Source organism: Vanessa cardui, chromosome 1, assembly GCF_905220365.1.
Source record: "Vanessa cardui chromosome 1, ilVanCard2.1, whole genome shotgun sequence".
Classification (NCBI taxonomy): domain Eukaryota; kingdom Metazoa; phylum Arthropoda; class Insecta; order Lepidoptera; family Nymphalidae; genus Vanessa; species Vanessa cardui.
The window spans coordinates 1,770,993-1,791,596 of NC_061123.1; the positions used below are offsets into that span (position 1 = coordinate 1,770,993).

The following is a 20,604-nucleotide window of genomic DNA, read 5'->3' on the forward strand; positions in this document are numbered from 1 at the left end:
TATATCGATATAATCTATCGATATAAACAACTGATTCGAACGAATTTAAAATATCGATATTTAAGGATACCAATAAGCAACCATTGGCAGATATCATATAATAGATTCATTCATCTTTTTTTATTTAACAATGTATAAATTACAAATAACTACTTATTTATTATAGTAATATATAGATCGATTCAGTCACGAAAGTGCGCCAGAATAAATTACATTTTTAATTAAATAAACAACCATAATTTTTATTTTATTTTTTGTATTTTTGCTGTCTGTACTCTTAGTCACACTAATGCACGCCGATAAAAGTTTAACGAGGAGAAGTTCGCCTTCGTGATTGGACATATCTTATACCACTAAAATCATACTATTTAATTAAGTTATGTAATACATTTACAAATGATGGTAATATAGGTAAACTAAAACATAATTTATAAGTGGGGTCGTTCTTAATCGCCTTGAAAACTGTATTATGACGTATATTATATTTATAAACGAAAATTTAGAACCGTTTCTTGTTAATATTTACAAGAGATATGACTTGCATTTGGAACAGTATTAAAAAAAAATTAAACGTCTGATTGTCAACCAAGAAGGATTGTTTACCTTCATTTGTCAACATTAAAAAATGCTACTATTAAAGCTGACTTTCTTTACAAATATCTTGATATCATTACTGTGCTCTGCAATCTTGATACTTGATGTTATCTTACAAATGAAATTCTATATCATTTAAAAACCTTGCTCCAGATTCATGGAAATAATTTGATCTTTCATCACATCTATTTACATCTCGGATGATAACAGGACGATTTTTCTGTCTCGGTGCTTCTAATTGGTTACCTGATTCATTATAAATTACATTTATGAATATCTCATAAATAACTTTCAACGTACTACTTAAATATCAAAATTATTTTGGGATATTTTTCGAAGTATATTTAATACTAAAGGTTGAGTTCATGCTTTAAAACACTAACATTGTTATGTATGCGATGTTATCTATAAGATCTAAGATATGATGTATATTTTTCGTACACCAGCTCACTCAATTATTCAAATGAACACAACAAAGCAATACCAGTATTATTGTATTGTAGTAAAATAATGTTTAAATGGCCGGAGTTAAGTCTGTAAAAAGTAATATTACAAGTGGAGAAATTTACTCCTTCTATACCAAAAATCGGTACCTCTGCTGAATCGTAAATGGATAATTCTACTATATTACAACGATAACAAGTTACAAGTTGTTCGTAGAATTGCCCTCCCTTATATGTTCTACTGCAAGGCAATGACCTGCTCTTATATTGAGGAAAAGATATTTCAATGCATGGTTAGGGAGATGTACATGTTACAGGATATCCTCCATATCTGCATATGATAGAAATTCCTTAAGATGTTTTAACGAGGAGGCCATTTCTCGGGTTTTAAGCCTCAACTACAGGTAGAGTAGATGTATGTTTTATTTTTGTATATTAATCATATCAATCCAGTTTTTAACTGTGACTTCGACCACGAAGTTGGATCGTCGGTTTTTCATATGAAAAAGGGCATATCCTTCCTTGGGATTCAAATATGCTTCGTACCAAACTTCATCAAATTCAGTTCAGTGATGTAGTAGTGCAACAACATACAGACGATTATTATGAAACGTTTTCTGTGGTGTGTATAAAATTAAAGTTGTTATGTATAAGTATTCGTTCGATGTTTAATTTTAAAATATTCTTTATTACAATTAGCATAGTGTTTAATATACAAATATCAATTTTACACTAAAATATAGTTTGTTGAAAAACTATTTCCGATTTTTAATTCATATAATTAGACAAATATTTGAGCAATATTGGCTTACTTTTATTGGAGACCAGAGTATTATTGACTAACATTTTTGTAACTTTTTAGAGAATCACTGACCGAATAGTTTCTTTAAATAAGTATTTTCGTTAAATGTGGTCAAATATATCGAATGAAATAGGTAAACAATGAACGAATGAACTACGTAAATCACAGACAAATACCAATGTTTTCATTTATACAATGAGTCTCAGATTTATAAACATTTGATCTGTCATCATATACGAACAAATTTAGATTGTTAACCGTTGTATTTGTGAATACGAAACTGCTTGAAAGACAAACGTTAATTTAATATAATTTAAAGATAAAATAAATATTATAAATGAATCGGAAAAAAATTATAACAACGACAATTACTTTACAAACTACTAAGGTTTAACCTTTTTTGGCAACAGAATACAAATTATGTTTACATTATTGCAATTCGAATTAAAACTGTCATACATAACGAGACAATAAATAATACAGCTCAAAACATTACTAGCAAATATAATCCTACTCGACATTTACACAACATTTTGTTTGCATTTCGTAACTTTACCAATTAGTGCGTTAGATACGGTACCGAGGTAAAGATGTTCGATTTTCCTTACCAATATTATTATTTAAGGACGTTATTTGCATTTAACTTAGGTTTACTTCTCTACATCAGCCTCTATAGTTTCAATACTACAAGATTACTTTTTAAATCAGGACTGCGGCATCTTACACTGACTGCATTCCTCCATGCCATCGTTGAACTCTTCAATCTGGAGAGTCATTTCGAAGAAGTTGTACTTCTCGTGAACCAATCGCGTGGCTTGTTCTAGAACTTTTTGCGGACTAACGCCGTTTCCTGAAATTGATAAAAATCATGTTAGATCATCACTCAAAAATGAATTTTAACAGAAAGTTATTAAGGTTGCTAATAAAAAACTTACGAATAGCGAGATGAGCTGATAACGCGGTCTTGTCCAATGACAGAGCCCACATCCGCAAGTTGTGTATCCTGACAACGCCTGGTAGTGATAGGAAAGTATTTGCGACTTCCTGTAATTAAATAATGTCGATAATTTAAAATCATATCCATATTTCAAGTCTATAGTATGACTGTGACTTTTCTTTTCTTTGTTGAATTTTTGTCGCGGCACATAGTGCAGCTATTTTTAGCACTTATTGATTCTGGCATACTACTAACATAACATCGCATTAAAGGTAGCGCATAGGCTCTTTAGAATAATTGCTTATAATGCAATTTTAATAAGCAATGGAATTAATCTAGGTATAAATTGAAATGCATATTAGTTTACATTACATAAAATACAAACAAAAATGAAAAGCACCTAAGTATATTTCTTTTTAGTAAGTCAAGTCACATTATATCCAAATACAAAATAAATCATGAGACTATAAAATGAAGAATATATTCATATCGTTACCTGGAAATCAAGGCCTCTAGGTGATCCCTCCATCAACACGAGCAATGTATCCTTGATGATGTTGAATGTCGTGATTAGGACCAGCACCGAAAAGAGGAACGTGCAGATCGGATCCACTAGATTCCATTCAGGCTACAAGAAAAAAAATTTCATGTATTAACATCAATATAAGCGCTAATTAAGTTTGTTGACAGCAATAAAGGGAACCAAAATTTGGAGTTCCATTGGAGTTCTAAACCAAAATAAAACAAAATGTACTCCGGTCTACTACAAATTATAATTTCCAAAAAGAAATACGCAATAGCTTTATTGGCTCAAGCTAGGATTCCATCAAGAAACATCATTACATGCCACAGCTTATGTCAGACAATTGGCCACATCAGTTTTATATAAAAAAAATATAGACCAGCACTCACCTTAAAGTATATGACGATAGCTGCGATCATGACTCCGAAGCTCTGCAAGAAATCTCCAAGCACGTGTATGAAAGCGGCTCGAACGTTGATGTTCTCAGTGTGTTGATCGTGTTGGTGGGAAGATGAACTCTCCGCATCCGAATCTGAGCGTTCCTTCTAAGACAAAGTGTACATTATAAGGGTTAGTTTGCCTTGTGAAAATAAAGAAATCTAGAGTGTCTTACACTACAGTTTAACTTCTTAAAGATAATAATTAGTATTGAACCTAAAATATGATGTCCCTCCGAAGTTTGAGAAGCATTTTTGAAATCTTTTGGTATTAGAACCAAAAATATCTGTATATTTGTGCATTTTTACTGCACTTTTAGAAATTATATTGTCATTGAAACTCACTTTATTATTGAGTACAGGATTGTTTCCGCCATGAGAATGTCCGTGACCACCACCCCCGTGACTGTGACCATGTTGATGTAAGGTGAGACCCATGCTGAAATTAAATGATTGATTGCATTAAAAATTTTCGAATCTTTAATTATTCTTGGTAAGAATATAAAAACAATTTATTCATTCGCTTCATTTTTCTGCAGCCAGATCATAAAAATATCAGTTAAGTAGTTCCAACTTACACAAGGTTAACTGCTACTCCAACAGCAGAGGTAATAAGCATGACAGTGGCGTTAATCTCGAATTCCTTGTAAATAACTCTTTGCACTGCCATATAAACCAGTACTCCAGTCACGACCCAGATTAAAAGAACTGATGTTAGAGCACCTATTACTTCCGCCCTGTACCACCCAAAGGGCATTCTGAAAAAATAAAATATGGGGTTAGGATATATGTAGTATTTTTTCTATTTTTCTGACAGAGTAGAATCGAGCTATTCCATCTAAGGTCGTGGGCGTCAGAAGTGAAAACTAAGTGATTATATGTTACTCTCTGCCAATTAGGTATCGCAGATACCACGAATACTTGAATGTTGCTTGGGACCTATCATGTGTCCATTTAAATCGTTCATGATATCAATCGTGTAAGCAGCTAGTGGAAATAATCTTTCAATTTGCACTGCATCCCCAATAAATGGGATAAGACAAAGCAACTGGTAGTGTTATATAGTTATTTAAAATGAAATAAATATAAGACAAAAAATCAATATCATTAATAAAAGGACATGCATACCTTCTTGTCGCAGGTCTACTTGCGACCCATAATGAAAACAGTGATATCATAAAACTAGCGAAGTCTGTTAACAGATGTGCAGCATCCGTCGCTATCGCGAGACTGTTTGATAAATAACCACCTGAAACACACAAAGGTTAATGTTTAATCAATGGTACTTATTGTAATTAAATGCAACCAAATATGACATTGCTTTAAACTCACCAACAATTTCTCCTATCATAAATATTACACATAATACACTAGCTATTATTAATTTTCTTCGTGCTCTCTTATCTATTTCTTCATTTCTTGATCTGTGACAATGTCCTGAAAAAAGTGAGGAATTATTTAAATGATTACACATAAATTAGGGAGCCGAAATGGCCCAGTGGCTAGAATTAAATGTATCGTTGAATTTTCATCAGCTTAATGTGTGTTTATAATTCATCTTGTGCTCGGCGGTGAAGAAATATATCGTGAGTAAACCTGCTTTTATCTAATTTCAACGAAATTCTGCCACATGTAAGTCCATCGACCTACATTAGAGCAGCATGGTGAATATGCTCCAAACCTTCTCCTCAGAAGGGAGAGGAGGCCTTAGTCCAGCAGTGCGAAACACACAGGCTGTAGTTGTTGTTGTTTTTACATAAATTATTATTAAAAGTCAAATTTTAAGTGTTATATCAACTAACGTTCTACTTCACTGATACTGCCATTGCGCATTTCACCATCATCGCCGTCCGCACTTGTCTCTATCACAGCACAGCAGCCTGTGGAGGGATTTCCGTGGACGCAGAATATAACGCGCCTGCCCCGTGCGGGACTATCTGTTCCATAAGTCGCCTTGCCCTCTTTGAATCTGTAAACAAAAATACTTATTAAGTTTCCTGGAACTTACTGGCCTGTCAAAGTTTTGTGGTAACAAATAATCAGTATACGTTTTTGTAAGATCTTAAATCCAGTTGCTCAAAAATTGGAGACTGTATTTTAGTCAATGGCACGTATTTTTCATAAATCGTATCATATACAACCTGTACTTAAAATTCGTATAGCTTATACAAAATCTATTAATGTATATAATAAACAAATTTCGCGTACAACATTAATCAGGAAATGTTTTAATAACAATCGTTCCTTTGACAATAGCTTGCATGAATATAAACAAACATTAAGGCTATGATAATATGAATGTTTATTTAAATGAAGCCAATATTGACTGACCTTACTGAGTTTATTTTAAATTCTAACAAAAAAGTTATGCCTGATGTATTCCTTATGGACTCATCGTATATTTAAAATTAAATTGGCATTAAAATGACGCATTGTTATATTGACGACTTCCGTGGTCGAGTAGTGTGCACACCGGTTTTCATGGGTATGCCACTCCGAGGTCTCGGGTTCAATCCCGGCCGAGTCGATTTAAAAAAGGTTTATTAGTTTACTATGTTGTCTTGGGTCTGGGCGTTCGTTGTACCGTTGTTACTTCTGATTTTCCATGACACAAGTACTTTAGCTACTTACATTCGGATCATAGTAATGTATTTGATGTTGTACAATACTCATTCAGTCCAAATTGTAAAATATTATACCATATTAGGTTCCTTTAAAATTTAAATACCTACGTGTATATTTATTTAAAAAGATAACTTTACTATCGAGAATCCATGACTTTAGACATGATATATGTTTACTATGTTGCTATCATTCCAGCATATAAAGTGACATCGTCACACGAGTAAACAAGCGTTTACAATGATTATTCTATTCAAGATCAATTTAATGCAGCAAACGAGGCATTTGTTGCAATTTAACTGCATTAGCCAACTGTGACTCTTTTATAGCAATTGATGCAATAAATCTAAAAATATATCAAATCTATTTTTATGTTATACTTTTTCAGCCGACTTCAAAAACAACGGCTCCAAATATAACGATAACTGTAACTACGTTATATAATAGTAGTATAATATATTTCATTTCATTTTACTTAGGAGGACTCTAAAAAATATGTTGAACACGCAATTATATTTATTACTTTTTAGTGCATATTTATTTGTTTTAAAATAGCGTTTTGTATGAAGTCAGTTTTTCTTTTTGTTATTTTTTTTATTTATATAGCAACTGTTTCGTGCAGAATTGAAATTTTAATAAACTGACTTTGTATCTCTTATCTTATTAGATGATATCGCTACATATAGGTAGGTATCCTTTAAAGGTTATGAGTATAATATTCAATGTCAAATACATATATTTGACTTTTATATATGCCAAGAGGGTCCAAATTAATTTGCTAAGGCCATGTCATCAATTTTTCAGCAGAATACCTAACACTATATAATTAAATGTATAGCAGACTGTAGGTCTGATACCTAAATTTGATTGAAAAAGTCAAATTGAAATTGTATTAATAACATTTAGAATACTACTTAATCTACTACCACTAAATTAAAAATAATACAATAAAAAGAAAGCTATTATTTATCTCTTTGTGCTATACATAAAGAAAGACTAATAAGTTAATTTATTCATTTGACACTCGATACTAGATCAGTCAATTCCTAAGGTTAAGTATAAGTTAATTTTAAAAATATATATAGTTTTTAAATGTTATATATTGTTTAATATTTTCACTTATTTTCATGTAAAATATTTTGCTTAAATAGATTTGAAAAAAGAAATCCATTTAACGATACTAACCACATCAACACTGTTTATAAATAAGTACTTAGCACTTGTGGCTTTGTTTATATAAGGGTTGATCGTGAGGTGTTACTAGTCTAGGTCCTATTTTTTTTCCTTGGTGTTCTAAATTGTTTCATAGCAAATATCATAAAATACGTTTTAGTGATTTGGACGTAAAATATTAGTAAAGATTTTAAAATAATTATGGTATAATTAAAATAATAAAACCACAGGTGAGTTTACAAGAAATTCAAATAAAATTTCAATACGTATATAGCTGATGATTCCAATAAAAGATTCATAAACATCATATGAAAGACGCGACTACTTAAACAAACGTAGCCTAATTTTTTAAGTGGCAAATGATCCAAAGAAATCTATGAAGGTTTTCGTCAACGCATCATTAACCGAGTCAATGATTATTACATTTAACTTTAAAACAACTTATCTATAAAGATAAACTGAACAGTAAACATTGTTTCACATGTTAACAATAACAAAAAAAATCAAGCATCAGTATGAAGTGTTTTCTGTGATTTTTTTTATGGTATAGGTTGGCCGACGAGCATATGGGCCACCTGATTGACGCTGTAAGAATTATTAACTATTCCTTACATCGTCAATGTGCCACCAACCTTGGGAACTTAGATGTTATGTCCCTTGTGCCTGTAGTTACACTGGCTCACTCACCCTTCAGACCGGAACACAACAATACTGAGTACTGTTGTTTGGCGGTAGAATAACTGATGAGTGGTACCTACCCAGACGGGCTTGCACAAAGCCCTACCGCCAAGTAAAAATACATTTTTATTTTAATTATATTACCTTTACAGTTCCATTTACAGTTCAATGTACTCAATAAAATTATGTATTCAGCACCCTGATAACGAAAATAAGGTTTATGATGATATTTTTGAAGGAATGACGTTTAAGGCAATTTTAAAATATTTCCGTTAAGTATTCTGTTGAAAGCGAATGCCTACACAACTAATGAGCTACCAATAGCAGATAATAACAGTTACCACACACACCCATAGACAATTCTAGTAACAACTTAATCGATTTGATATGTTAAATTTTGTAACAGTTGCCACCTCCATCGTGTAGGGGAAACGTGTAATGCGTTTTTCCAGCGAGAAAAATAAATAACGCTGGGATGACCATATCGAGAGCCCCAGGCTATGCACGTGCAGAACTGGATGGATGCTTATTCCTAACTTCCTAAAATGTATAGTTTCTCTCAAACCTTAGTAAATTAATTTATTATTATTTTTATATTAGACATAGATCTTTTGTTATATTAAGAAGGAATGCTTCATGTAAAGGTAAAGCCTGAAATGAGGTATCTGGGCCTAATCGGGGACTGTAGGTGGAGTTTTGGGCAGCATTTAGTCCAAATGAAGAGAAGAGATGAGAACTGAAAAACTCGAAAATTTTGCTGCGATATCGAAATGAAAAACGAAGATCAGCATTTTCAAAATTCAAAATGGGAATATTTGGCTTCAACAATTTAATCTTAAATTTAATATCCCAGTCTGGTCTACCTGACTATTCACAAACAACCTTATGTACAATACGACCCTGACATCTGCGAGCACTCGTTGAAATATCCAAATTGAAAAATGTGACAACGACACAAATAATAGCAATAAACAGTTCAAATCCAAGGCTGGTATGGACGTGAGCCCGACATTCACCTCACAATTTATTTACTTAAATTATTCATAAATAATAACTAAAATAAAAACATAAGTATATTTTAATGGAGCATTTTATGTGTCTATTATTTTTATGTTTAATTAGTTTGTTTAATTTCAATCAAATGAATTATGAAACTACTCTCTGATTGAATCATATTATTTGTAATGTCAATTTAAAATTGAAATTAATTTCGAAATGTTCTTATTATTTGAAGCAAATAAAGCATTTTAAAATATATATTCTATCGAGAAAAACCGGCAAGAAATTCAATAATTACCCATTTCAAAACAAAAAAAAAAAACTGGAAAATGATTTGATAGGGATGTAAAAAGTAGCAAGATCAATCCTGAACTCTTGGGTTGCTATGAATACAAGTACAACAAATAATTTAATTTTTTTGAGAACATGAGCAATGACCCACGTATTGCTCATGTTCTTAAAAAAAACAAATGACAATTATAATTGTTTAAACATAAAAAAGAAGTTAATCTGAATGTTCCCCATACACCAATATGAGATCGACGTGATTATCTTATATTCGTAATCATGTACACAGGCTTATCGACACATCAATTAGTTTAATTATTGCTATCTAATCAGTATTGTTTTGACCACCTTATAACATAGCGACCGTGTGAAACACTATCGTAAACATCGCTGATGTTATCGCTTTGGAAACAATTACAGAACTCATGTCCGTATTTTTTACAATGCCTTAAAAAGGTGTTGAAATTCAATATCTTAAATTATGAGTTCATTTTACTGCAGGTATGTATATATATATTTCGTTTGATTTCATTTAACAATTGTTAATAATTATTGATTAAAATACGTTAATGTTTTAAATCTTTAATATTTCGCATTGTAATTTTAAAGTGAAATTGAATATTGAAAGTGATGTCCAAAAACAACTGTGCTATGTAGTTAAAACATTGATCACTTAAGATGGTTGTAATTCCAGTCATTCATAAGCAATCACTGTTTTTAATTTATAACTAATTTGTTAATACGATAAGAAGAAAAAATATTTCAGGATGTACAGGCAAAATCCTAAGCACATTTTTATGTGGTACAAATATCCTCCAACTTTTTTGCATGCAGTGCAGGCATTACTACCAGCTACTTTTGTTTTTGGTTTGAAATTAATTTAACAATTATACCGACAATTTAAAGGGATTAGTTATATAACCTATTTAATACAAAAATAATCTACAGAAGCAATTACATACTTTTTCGGCATCTTATCTTTCCGTGTAATTCTTATCGATTTGATATCATTAAAAATAGTTTAAGTTTAATGACCTCATTATCGACCTTGTTCAGCATTTTACAGGATGCGTGTTTCCGTGAAGTGTGGATTTAGGGTTATTTGAATAATTGTCAGTAAATAAGAGGGTACAGATTTTGACAGGTTAAAAACCTCCTCCTCCATATCTGAAGGTGATATTGATTTTAATGTTTCATGTTTGAATTTGATAATTGTTATAATGTTAGCTAATACTAAGATTGTCGAGAACTGCTGAAGAGACTGTCGGAGCACAATACGTTACCACCGAGTACCTATCACGTTTGCCAGTGATTTCTCGTTAGTGGTGCCCCATCTATTCTACCGTTACTCATTAGAATTTGTTTGTACTGCTGTGATACATTATGTTTTAAAGGTAAGTGAACCAGTAACGACAGAACCTATACGATAAAAAAAAACAAAAGCAGATGCTTTTACACTATGGAGTTGAAATGTAATATATTGATTCGGTTTCGGTTCCAATGCATTTTTATGGTAAGCGATTATTCTACACTCGAGATTGTAAGAACACTCCACATGATGGAACTCTTCAAATGCCGAGAGGATAGACATGAAATTTAATGACATCTAGAAGTGCCAGTGACTTCGACTTATACGAACTACTGTTATAATCCCTAAGCGCAACTTATTAACTAGAAAAAGAATCAATTTGAAACAGATAAATTGTAAAATATTGTTGCGATTTTTTTTGTACAGTTTTTGTTTTAAGCATGGCTTGGTGGACAAGCATTTGCTTGTGCAAATGGGCCACCTGAATGTAAATTGTCATAATTGCCTGTAGACATTGAGTTGATAACATTTTTTTGCTATTTCTTACATCGCACATGCACTACAACCTTGGGAACTTAGATGTCCCTTGCGCCTTGTTAAACTAGCTTGCCTGCTTTGCGGTAGAACAAAATATGGTAACTGGCTTAATATTTATCTAGACTGGCTTGACAAAGCCCAATCATCAAAATATTCTGTAGGTACATGAAACTCACAGTGGAATAAAGTAGAGGAATAAATCAAAACATTTTCTTGTGAAGGAAAATCGATTTGCCAAATAGGAATATTTATATGTATATAATTTATAGATAAGGGTAAGAAGGTAAATCACATTATTACGTGCCTATATGTGTTTTATTGGAACTTTAATGTTTTACATATATGTAAGTTGTGATGGTGTCGAGTTGTTTTCGTAGATCAATTTCACGATGAACATTAAATACTGGTATCTTAACGTATCATTTGAGTAATAAAACTATAGTATCAGCACGTCGTATATCTTTACACGACTAACCAAAAAGGTATGTAATGTTTGCATGGATGTATGTACGCATGTGACATTCTCTATTGTAGAATAACCTTTAAATGCATTAACCGATTTACGTTAGAATCGTTATGTATTAATTCATTACTGCATTACATTAGAAAACATTAATCGTTTTAATACGTGAAATGACATTGAAACACGTGGAAAAAAATATCGTCAACAACAACACATTATCTTCAATATTTACAAAGGCTATTTGCATTTTAATATAAATAAATAGTAAATGAGGAAATTACGCAAGACAATTTTCACGCTGATAAGTGACACGACGATTTAATTAAACGTTAATTATAAGAAAAAATATAATGCATGCTAACTTTTTAAAATATTTTCAAATATGCATAATTCTAATTTCCATACAGATATTGAATTTCCATACGTAAATAATGTTTATAGAAATAATTATTTATTATATAATTGGAACGCAGAAATCAACATAATATGTGATATTTGCACTATGATACAAACGAGGCCAGTGATGTTAACTATTTACCAGCATGCACAATAATCAGAAATCTTTGCTTATATGAATTTAAAAAAATTAAAAAAAATACTTTCAATTATTTATTTAAAATGAATAGCGACTTACAGTAATAAAGGCTTCGTGTCTTCAGTCATGGTTCGACGGGAATTCCAAATTCGAAATCACTCAAAAATCTCTCACGCACACATGGATATGGAGATCGGATGGTCAAATGTCAAAAGTGATAGGGAAACAATTTGTCGGGTGCATCACTCGTGCCGTACTAATACGTTTTATTGCGTTACGGTTATCAACAACCATTGAGCCCGGCGCTCCTTAACTTTACATTATTCAGATAACACGACGACGCCGCGCAAACAGAACCTCGATAAAGATGGGGTGATATTCTGAGAGTACGTTATTATTATTGTTACTGGTGTACGGACATGTGGTGATAAATTTTCCGATTAATGCGGATTTTTTTTTATTGTCTTTGGTTAGAAGAATTGTTTTGTTTACGTCGATGCTATCATATCGTAAAATATTGCTTATATCAACATATTTTCATGGTATAGAAATATTATTATATCCCATGAAAATAGGTCCGTACAATGAATTGGATGTAAAATGCGCAATTTATCTATTTTTAGTTTAGAAAAAAAAATCGCAATTTTCATACATCATACAATACACTATAATTTTTATAATATGTCAATCTTAATCATCATAACAGTTTAATATATAAACAAACTTCCATTGAAATTCAATTATCGAATCGAACGATTACAAAATAACCTCATTTGTTTCATTGTATATAATTGATTTCAAAATATATGTATGTGTGCTACACATGCAGTGATTTTGATGTGTGCGTTTGTGTTATTCGATTCGGGTGTTAGGTGTCCAACAGATAACATTAGCAGGTAAATTTACGTAGATCTTTCAATTCTATATCATATTTATGCCTCTGTTAGGGTACTGGTACAAGGTTATATACTAATTTTATGGCAGTATAATTCTAGAATGATAAGTATAGACTTTAATCTACATGTATTATATACTTTTTGTGTGCAAGGTCGTGAAATAATTAGCAGTATGTCCATTCAGTCTATTTGACGTAATAAGCTAACTCTGCCTATAAACATGTACATTACACGGTAAGAAAGAAAATACTAAGTACATATGTATAGTTATTAATTATATCCGCCAATTCCGATTCAAACATTGGAAACTATTTTATATACTCTGTGGAATAAAAAAGGCAAGGCGTTGTGTTTTTCTGCAACCATCATGTATTGTAAGCTTTTAATCTGATTTGGTAAATAATATCAATGTTAAAAATCGTTTGTAGATTCTTATATATATATATATATATAAATTTTAGGTTATGTTACTAAAACTTGATGTAGGGAGACGCAATAATGATTCTACTGAGAAGAATAAGCGAAAAGAACAAACTGTTACACTTACTAAAACTACAACACGTGTTTTGCATTTACCTCAAAATAATTTCTTAAAAAGAAAATCGTACATAGAAAACAAAACCGTATTTACACCTACATGTAATATAGAATTAGAAGATTCATCTTTCAGAAAACAGAAATGCATTGCATCATTGTAGGTTCACGACATGAGTGAAATGAGCTCGACTGTACTGGGAAAATAATGTACTGTCCTCGAAATTCTAAAACATATACACGTATGTACTTGTGATTATAATGATTTTAAATTCGCTTTTTAAAATAACCCAAGCTAATATAAAAAGCATAGTACATAGATTATGTAAAGATGAAATACAAATGAATATATTATTTGATTGTAATTGTAGCGCTTGGAAATGTTATATGAATTATTATCATTGAAACGAAAAATGTTTACAAAACTAATATCGTTTTGTATGTTGGCAACACTGTCTTATGAAACGTCAGTCACTTACCAATGCTTTATAAAACAATGTAACTTATTTTGCGAGTAAATTCTGTGTAAGTATATCATAAATTATTATTATTTAATATAATGTTTGTACGCATTGTATTTGTTACAGATAATTTGAGAAATACTTTATATTTTTAATTTTTATAAGGTTCGGAATGCCAATCGTAATTTTTTTTTCTAATCAACAAATATTAATTGTGTCTTTAATGATACTTAATTGATTTAACAATCTTCGTATCAGAACCGGTCACGTGTAATGTTTGTCACGTATCACTCAATTTTTATTTCTGAGTGAGAAACACAGGTGAGTTGATGGGTTAGCTACATAAATAGTTGACACTTGATAGCCCGTATGGTGCCGTGTTTCCTTCATTAATTTCTTAATTGCATTAAAATTAATATCAATATCCTTATTGCTGCTTATAACGATAATGAGTCGTCACCGAAATCTCCAAAACATCTCACAAAAATTAGTCAAAATCAAAATATACTTATGCAGGCTTTTACTAGCAGTTTTGAATCTTCATTTTATGAAGCTATATTAAGTGAAGCTAACAACGGTTCGAATATAAATGTTTCTCAAATAAACCGGTCATAAATTCAGTGATTACTCTTTTTGAACATTTAAAATACAAAGCTGTATTTGTTAAGTACATGTAAAGAATGTATGCTGCCTGAATGTCAACAAGTAATTAGCTCCACAGTTTTTTATCATCTACTTATGTATTTCCACTTATTTATATCGGTTATATACGATCTCTTTGCTATTCTGATTCCAATTTTGACCGAACCGCTTCGCAAAGCAATCGAACTGGATCGTTGGATTTGTAGAATACGGGAACAGTTGACTGACAACGATTATATTAACGTTCGATTCAATTGCGTTTAACTGTCAATATGTTAGTGGACTTGGGCCCTGATTTATTGCTGGCTAACTGTACCCACGAATTTGCCCGCGCTTTGTGCGCCTTTGAATTGAACGAAGTTTATGTTGTAGCCTATGTTACTCCTTATTACATCAGATTTCTGCCTGTGAAAGTTTCGACAAAATCGGTCTAGCCGTTCTAGAGATAAGCCGAAACAAACAAACATACAGACAAAAATAAATATAAATACATATACATTTAATCCCTTATTTGATGTTATCGTTGTAAAGACAAGGCCAATGGACCAAATTTATACCATTACTATTTGTTTTAAATTTTACTTATACCATTATTATTTATTATATTTTTTTACAAACAAAATGCTTTCGACATCGAGTCCGGCAACGAATTTTCAAAATATAATATATTGATCTTTTTACTGTAACTCATAGTTTTAATTTTTTATTATAATTTGTAACTTGTAAATAACGCTCCAATTCAAAAAGGATTTAGTTATGAATAAAAAAAATAAACAAAGATAAAGATAGATCATTAAATATCAATGTTAGAGCACCAAAAAGTATTTATATATACATATATTATCAAAATTGTATCATTTCCTGGAAAATTTTAGTCTATACAGAACATTAGAGCTACAAGCAAAACTAATTCCCCAAACAAAAACGTTACGAATTCGCGAATTTAGAATATACAAATAATGTCGTAAAACTGTAAAATTTTATTGTATTAAATGTCTCATATTAACAACTACTAACAACATCTCAAATCCACACAATACCGTTGAATGCGCGGGCGCAGACAGTCATTCAGTAATTATATATGCCCTGTTAACGTTGAAGGCTATTTGTCTCTAACACATTTTGAAAAACGATGTTGTTTTGTTTTACATCTTGGCCAAAATGGTTCTTTCAGGAAATGAGGTTTAAAGTTATGTTAGTACATCTTATTTGGTCTCACGAGCCTGCAAGTCCTGGGGTCCGTCAAGAGAAATGTGAACCAGGTGTTTCGAGATATATTTAGTTTATTTGTGACTAGAGCAGATAGATAGATGGAAATTTGGAGATTTATTGAACCGGATTGAAAAGTGATCGTCACTCGTATTAAGTAGTGTATTTTTTATGATATACGTAGATAGACTAGCAACTGGGCCACTTAATAGTTAGTGGTCAAAACTGCCCTAGACAATGGCGCTGTAAGAAATATTAACCATTCCTGACATCGATCTGACATCGGAAACGAAGATGTTATGTCTCTTATGCTTGTTACACTGGCTCAATCACTCTACAAACAGGAATACGACCATACTGGGTACTGCTGATTTGAGCTAGAATATTTGATGAGTGGGTGGTACATACCATTATATAGTATTTATTACACCGTCTATACACATTATGCCTTACCACTAAAATATATTTATTACTGTTGTTTTATGTATCATCTAATAATTAACATTCAACTATAATGTTTAAATATCGTATAAGAACGTTGATAACACTATGGCAGAGAATTTCAAGAAAGTGCCAAACTTATATCTGCACAAAATGTTATCTTAACCCGACGAATAAAAGGCATTTCCAACTGTAACCGCCATCTTTAATTTTAAGATGACACCCGATTATAACGATAATAATGATGAGTAATACGTTCATACATGAAATTATCTAATGTTTTCATACAAAGATGTACCAAATGTGTTTCATGTAAAGTGTGCAACTACATGTCGGAATATTTGTTGTACCTTAAACGTGAGAAACAATGGCATAATATGTTGAATTGTAATCAGATTCGTTTTCAGATTTGAATATTCGGTGAAGAACAAAGTCCCGAAAATATTGTGAAATTTTTACATGTTACTATTTGAGGCCATATTTTTATTTGCCAATCTGTTAAGCTAATATTATTAATATAAGTAATGTAATCGACATAAGGGATATATTATATCAATAAGTTTCATAAAAGCATAGATAAAACTGACGTGGTATCAGAAGGACCCAATCCTTAATTTGATTGGAAATTAATATTCTCACAATTCAATCAAATGTTTGGGGAAAAAATCTATTGGTATTGGAAATAGAAAAAACGAATGGCTTGAATAAAGTGATAACTACCCTGACAAGGTCCCCCTTTGTCACTTTTATCATTTTCTGCCAGTGCATATCAATTGAGTCCAGTTACAGAACCAAAATTGTTATATACTATAAAACAGTGTTTTATTTCCAATAGCATTCCCAAGTTTAATAGCTTATCGAAGGCTAAATATTCTTAGGCCTGAGTTCAGGTAAAACAATTTTTTTTGAGCATTTATTATTGTAAATGAAAAGAGATATATCACTTAACTAACTTTTGCCCGCGACTTCGTTCGCGTGGACTTCGGGTTCGTCCCGTCTAGTCTATTAATCGCTTAAAATCGCTTCGTAAATAAGCCATTATTTCTCGTACAAAGTAAAGGATAAAAAATGGTTATTGTGGGTTATTCTTAAGAGATAAACATATACCATCACGGACTTTTTTGTAGACCTTTTTAAGTTGTACAATACTGTAGTACATTGTTTTGATCTATTATATCTTGTAGGATTCAGTCAGCGTTTGCAATGTAAGCGCAAAAAATGTGTTTTTTTACGACCTCACATTAGAAACCTCAAAAATTGTAGCCTATGTGTTATTCTGATGTATAAGCTATATTGTGGTAAAGTTTCATTCAAATCCATTCAGTAGTTTTTACGTGAAAGAGTAACAAACATCCATACATACAAACTTTCGCCTTTATAATAGTAGTAGGATGACTTCCTAGTTAGTCTAGTTCGTAAACATTATATATAGCCACATATCCTGATTTCAAACATCAGTCGGGCCAATAAGTTATAAGTTATTTCTAGGAAAAAAATCTCAGCTAAAATCTGGTCGATGAAAGTTTGGACACTCCCGTGACTCGAAAGGATCGAGGTCGGTCATTAATCGTGCACTTAAACACTTTGAGGTCGTGTTCGATTTACAGTCCCTTTGGTTCGTGATAGTGAGGGAATTGTGTATCTTTGTATGCGCATACGCTTGTGCACAACACGTACGCAGTTGTCTGGTCTCCCTTAAGATAGGTTGCAATGGCTGAAATCAGTCACGAGCACACCTTCATATGTCCCACGTAGCTACTCTCTGCACTAACCAGCGTGTCAGGGTCAGAAGCCTTCGAGATCTTCAACGACAGCTTAGGCCAATAATTTTTGGTAACATTAGGTTTTTTTAAACTTAATGTAACCAACAATTTAGATTGTTTCAATGTGTAATGTAGGATTTAAGAAATATTTATATATATTAGCCATTTTAAATAGTAAATCATAATACATTAATCGATGTCACACGTAAAGGCCATTATAAATAACCTAGTAACCTCATTTCGATGGCACTTTAGATATTTATGTAATTAAGTACTTATGCCACATATTATTATTCTGAATTAAATATGATTTAAAATTTAATTGAATAATATATGATTTGATAATAACGCTAAAATTCAAAGAAAGTTTTCATTGGTTCGATAATTTTATAACGTTAATTTATTATTACAATATTTGTCGCCGCAATTATTATTTTTCCTGAGTTATATTTATTTTGGTTCTGTTATTTATGACAGCAGATGATACGACTTAACTCTTATTTATATTTCGTAAATTGCTTGAATGCTAAGTACTCTAATTTTGGAATATTATTTCAAATACTTAAATGATTCTAATTAAATGTGACGTCATCTTCACACTGGAATTATTTCGAAAAACGTGTGATATTTTTGAGCATAATTAGTCCAAAAACGAAAAACATCATATTGGTGTCAAAAAGGAAACTTAGAGGTTAACCGTTCATCACAATTTTCTTCTGATTTTGAAGACGAAAAAATATATTTAGAATATATGATGATCATATTTAAATTCATTATTTTTACTTGTTTTCACTGATATATGAAATAACCATAAATATGCTTATATTTATGTTTATTTTTTAGAAACTATAGGCCTATGGATTCAACGATAATAACCTATCCTAAATCAATTTTATCGTCCCCTGCGTAAAAGGACGTACGAGCATCACAGAATTGACCTTTATCATTACCCTCAGAGCCTCTGATCCATACAACATCGACCTTTCAACGACCTAGTCTTTCCTTTCGCATAGATTAAATTCTATTAGTATTTGTGGAATGTACAATATACCTACTATAATTGATGAAAGATACTTGCGAAATTAATAGTACTAAATATAATATCGAAACCGTGTATTTTTCTCGTGAAATTTGTGATGTGGGTACTAGATAACCTACCCTCACAATATTTTGTCTATCTGAATTAGTAATAGTAAGTAAACAGTCACTTGATAAATTCCTTGTACTCGCGTTATCGGTGTATAATATTTAAATGAATACATTAAATTCTTCTTTTTTATTTGCGGGTTAATCTTACAAATTATTAAACGTTTTGGTATTATAAATAGGTATGTAAACCTGTGATCTAATAAATAGGTATCTAAATACTAACATAGTATTTAAGGATCAATTGAACCATTAAGTTTTCAACTTACCCGTTTAACGTAGATTGCGTTCCCTGCTCCATAATTTTATTCTTAACCAAACAACCCGGCGTTTCTAATTTGTCCGTAATGTAATGTGCTTCGACATCCTCCAATATAGCGGCTCGATCGGCGTTCGTCTTATTCAACTTATCACTCGACAAACTTTTCGACCGATACCTCCCACTCAACGGAGTCAAACCCTTATCCACTAAAGCTGCACTCAAACCATTCAACTTACTATCATTTTGATAATTTTCACTATTTTTATTAGATGACATCTCGCGCCAAATAAACACGAGCGTACGTCAAAGAAATGTCAATCTCGAGTTCTCGACAGCCGTCGCACAACTGACGTTCGCAAGCGAGTTCCGAACGTTATGCCAGCGACCGAAACAATACAACGCCGGCGAACTGACAACACTGTCCTTCGTTGTTTATTGAATAATATATACAACAGCTTGTCTGGTCGAGCAGCTCGTGACATCCATAGCTAAAAAATTGGTTTGTTCTCAATGTCGGAAAGCGGACAAGGGTGAAGGCGTTATCAGAACTATTGTGCAACGAAGTTCTTTACGATTCATTGTTGATTTGAGCGAAAAACAAAGCGATTTTAGTTAGGTTCAAGAACTGAGGAAGTGACAGAAAAAGACGGAAATACTTTTTATTCTATGCTAGTATCGTCCAACGGAACAGAACCATTTAAATTTACTGATAAACCTAAATATATGAAAGTTTAATAGTATAGTATAGTAGTACTTAAAGAGAGACTTTTATGGCGCAATATTTCGTGATTTAAATCTCATCATAAAAATATAAAGAACGATTTACGACATTCAAGAGCGATACTCAATCAGTAGTCTCGAGAATTGAAATGCTACAGCACTCCATCACCGAGGCTGGACACTTGACCTC

General features: G+C 31.7%; 1 protein-coding gene across 3 annotated transcripts; it reads right to left on the bottom strand.

Moving 5' to 3' along the window:
* Positions 1-1,847: 1,847 nt before the first annotated feature.
* LOC124530306 (zinc transporter 2-like) lies at positions 1,848-20,078 on the bottom strand. Of its 3 annotated transcripts, none has more exons than XM_047104429.1 (10): positions 19,702-20,078; positions 5,539-5,705; positions 5,069-5,173; positions 4,865-4,985; positions 4,315-4,494; positions 4,082-4,175; positions 3,689-3,841; positions 3,273-3,404; positions 2,775-2,883; positions 1,848-2,689 (listed from the first exon to the last, which is right to left on the bottom strand). In XM_047104429.1, the coding sequence occupies exons 1-10, from the start codon at positions 19,968-19,970 to the stop codon at positions 2,544-2,546; spliced, it is 1,476 nt and encodes a 491-aa protein (XP_046960385.1). In that variant the 5' UTR covers positions 19,971-20,078; the 3' UTR covers positions 1,848-2,543. The 3 variants fall into 3 exon arrangements, with proteins under 3 accessions (XP_046960385.1, XP_046960377.1, XP_046960394.1); XM_047104421.1 differs by having other exon boundaries at positions 3,689-3,844; positions 19,702-20,077; XM_047104438.1 differs by lacking the exon at positions 19,702-20,078 and adding an exon at positions 12,440-12,648 and having other exon boundaries at positions 1,849-2,689; positions 3,689-3,844.
* Positions 20,079-20,604: the final 526 nt, after the last annotated feature.

What these genes read in the sequence shown, in the direction of transcription:
- LOC124530306 (XM_047104421.1), bottom strand. Translation starts at nt 19,970, where the DNA reads ATGTCATCTAATAAAAATAGTGAAAATTATCAAAATGATAGTAAGTTG. An exon ending in ACGCAATCTACGTTAAACGG is followed by an intron (nt 5,706 to 19,701) that starts GTAAGTTGAAAA and finishes TTTTGTTTACAG; the next exon opens with ATTCAAAGAGGGCAAGGCGA. An exon ending in CAGTATCAGTGAAGTAGAAC is followed by an intron (nt 5,174 to 5,538) that starts GTTAGTTGATAT and finishes CACTTTTTTCAG; the next exon opens with GACATTGTCACAGATCAAGA.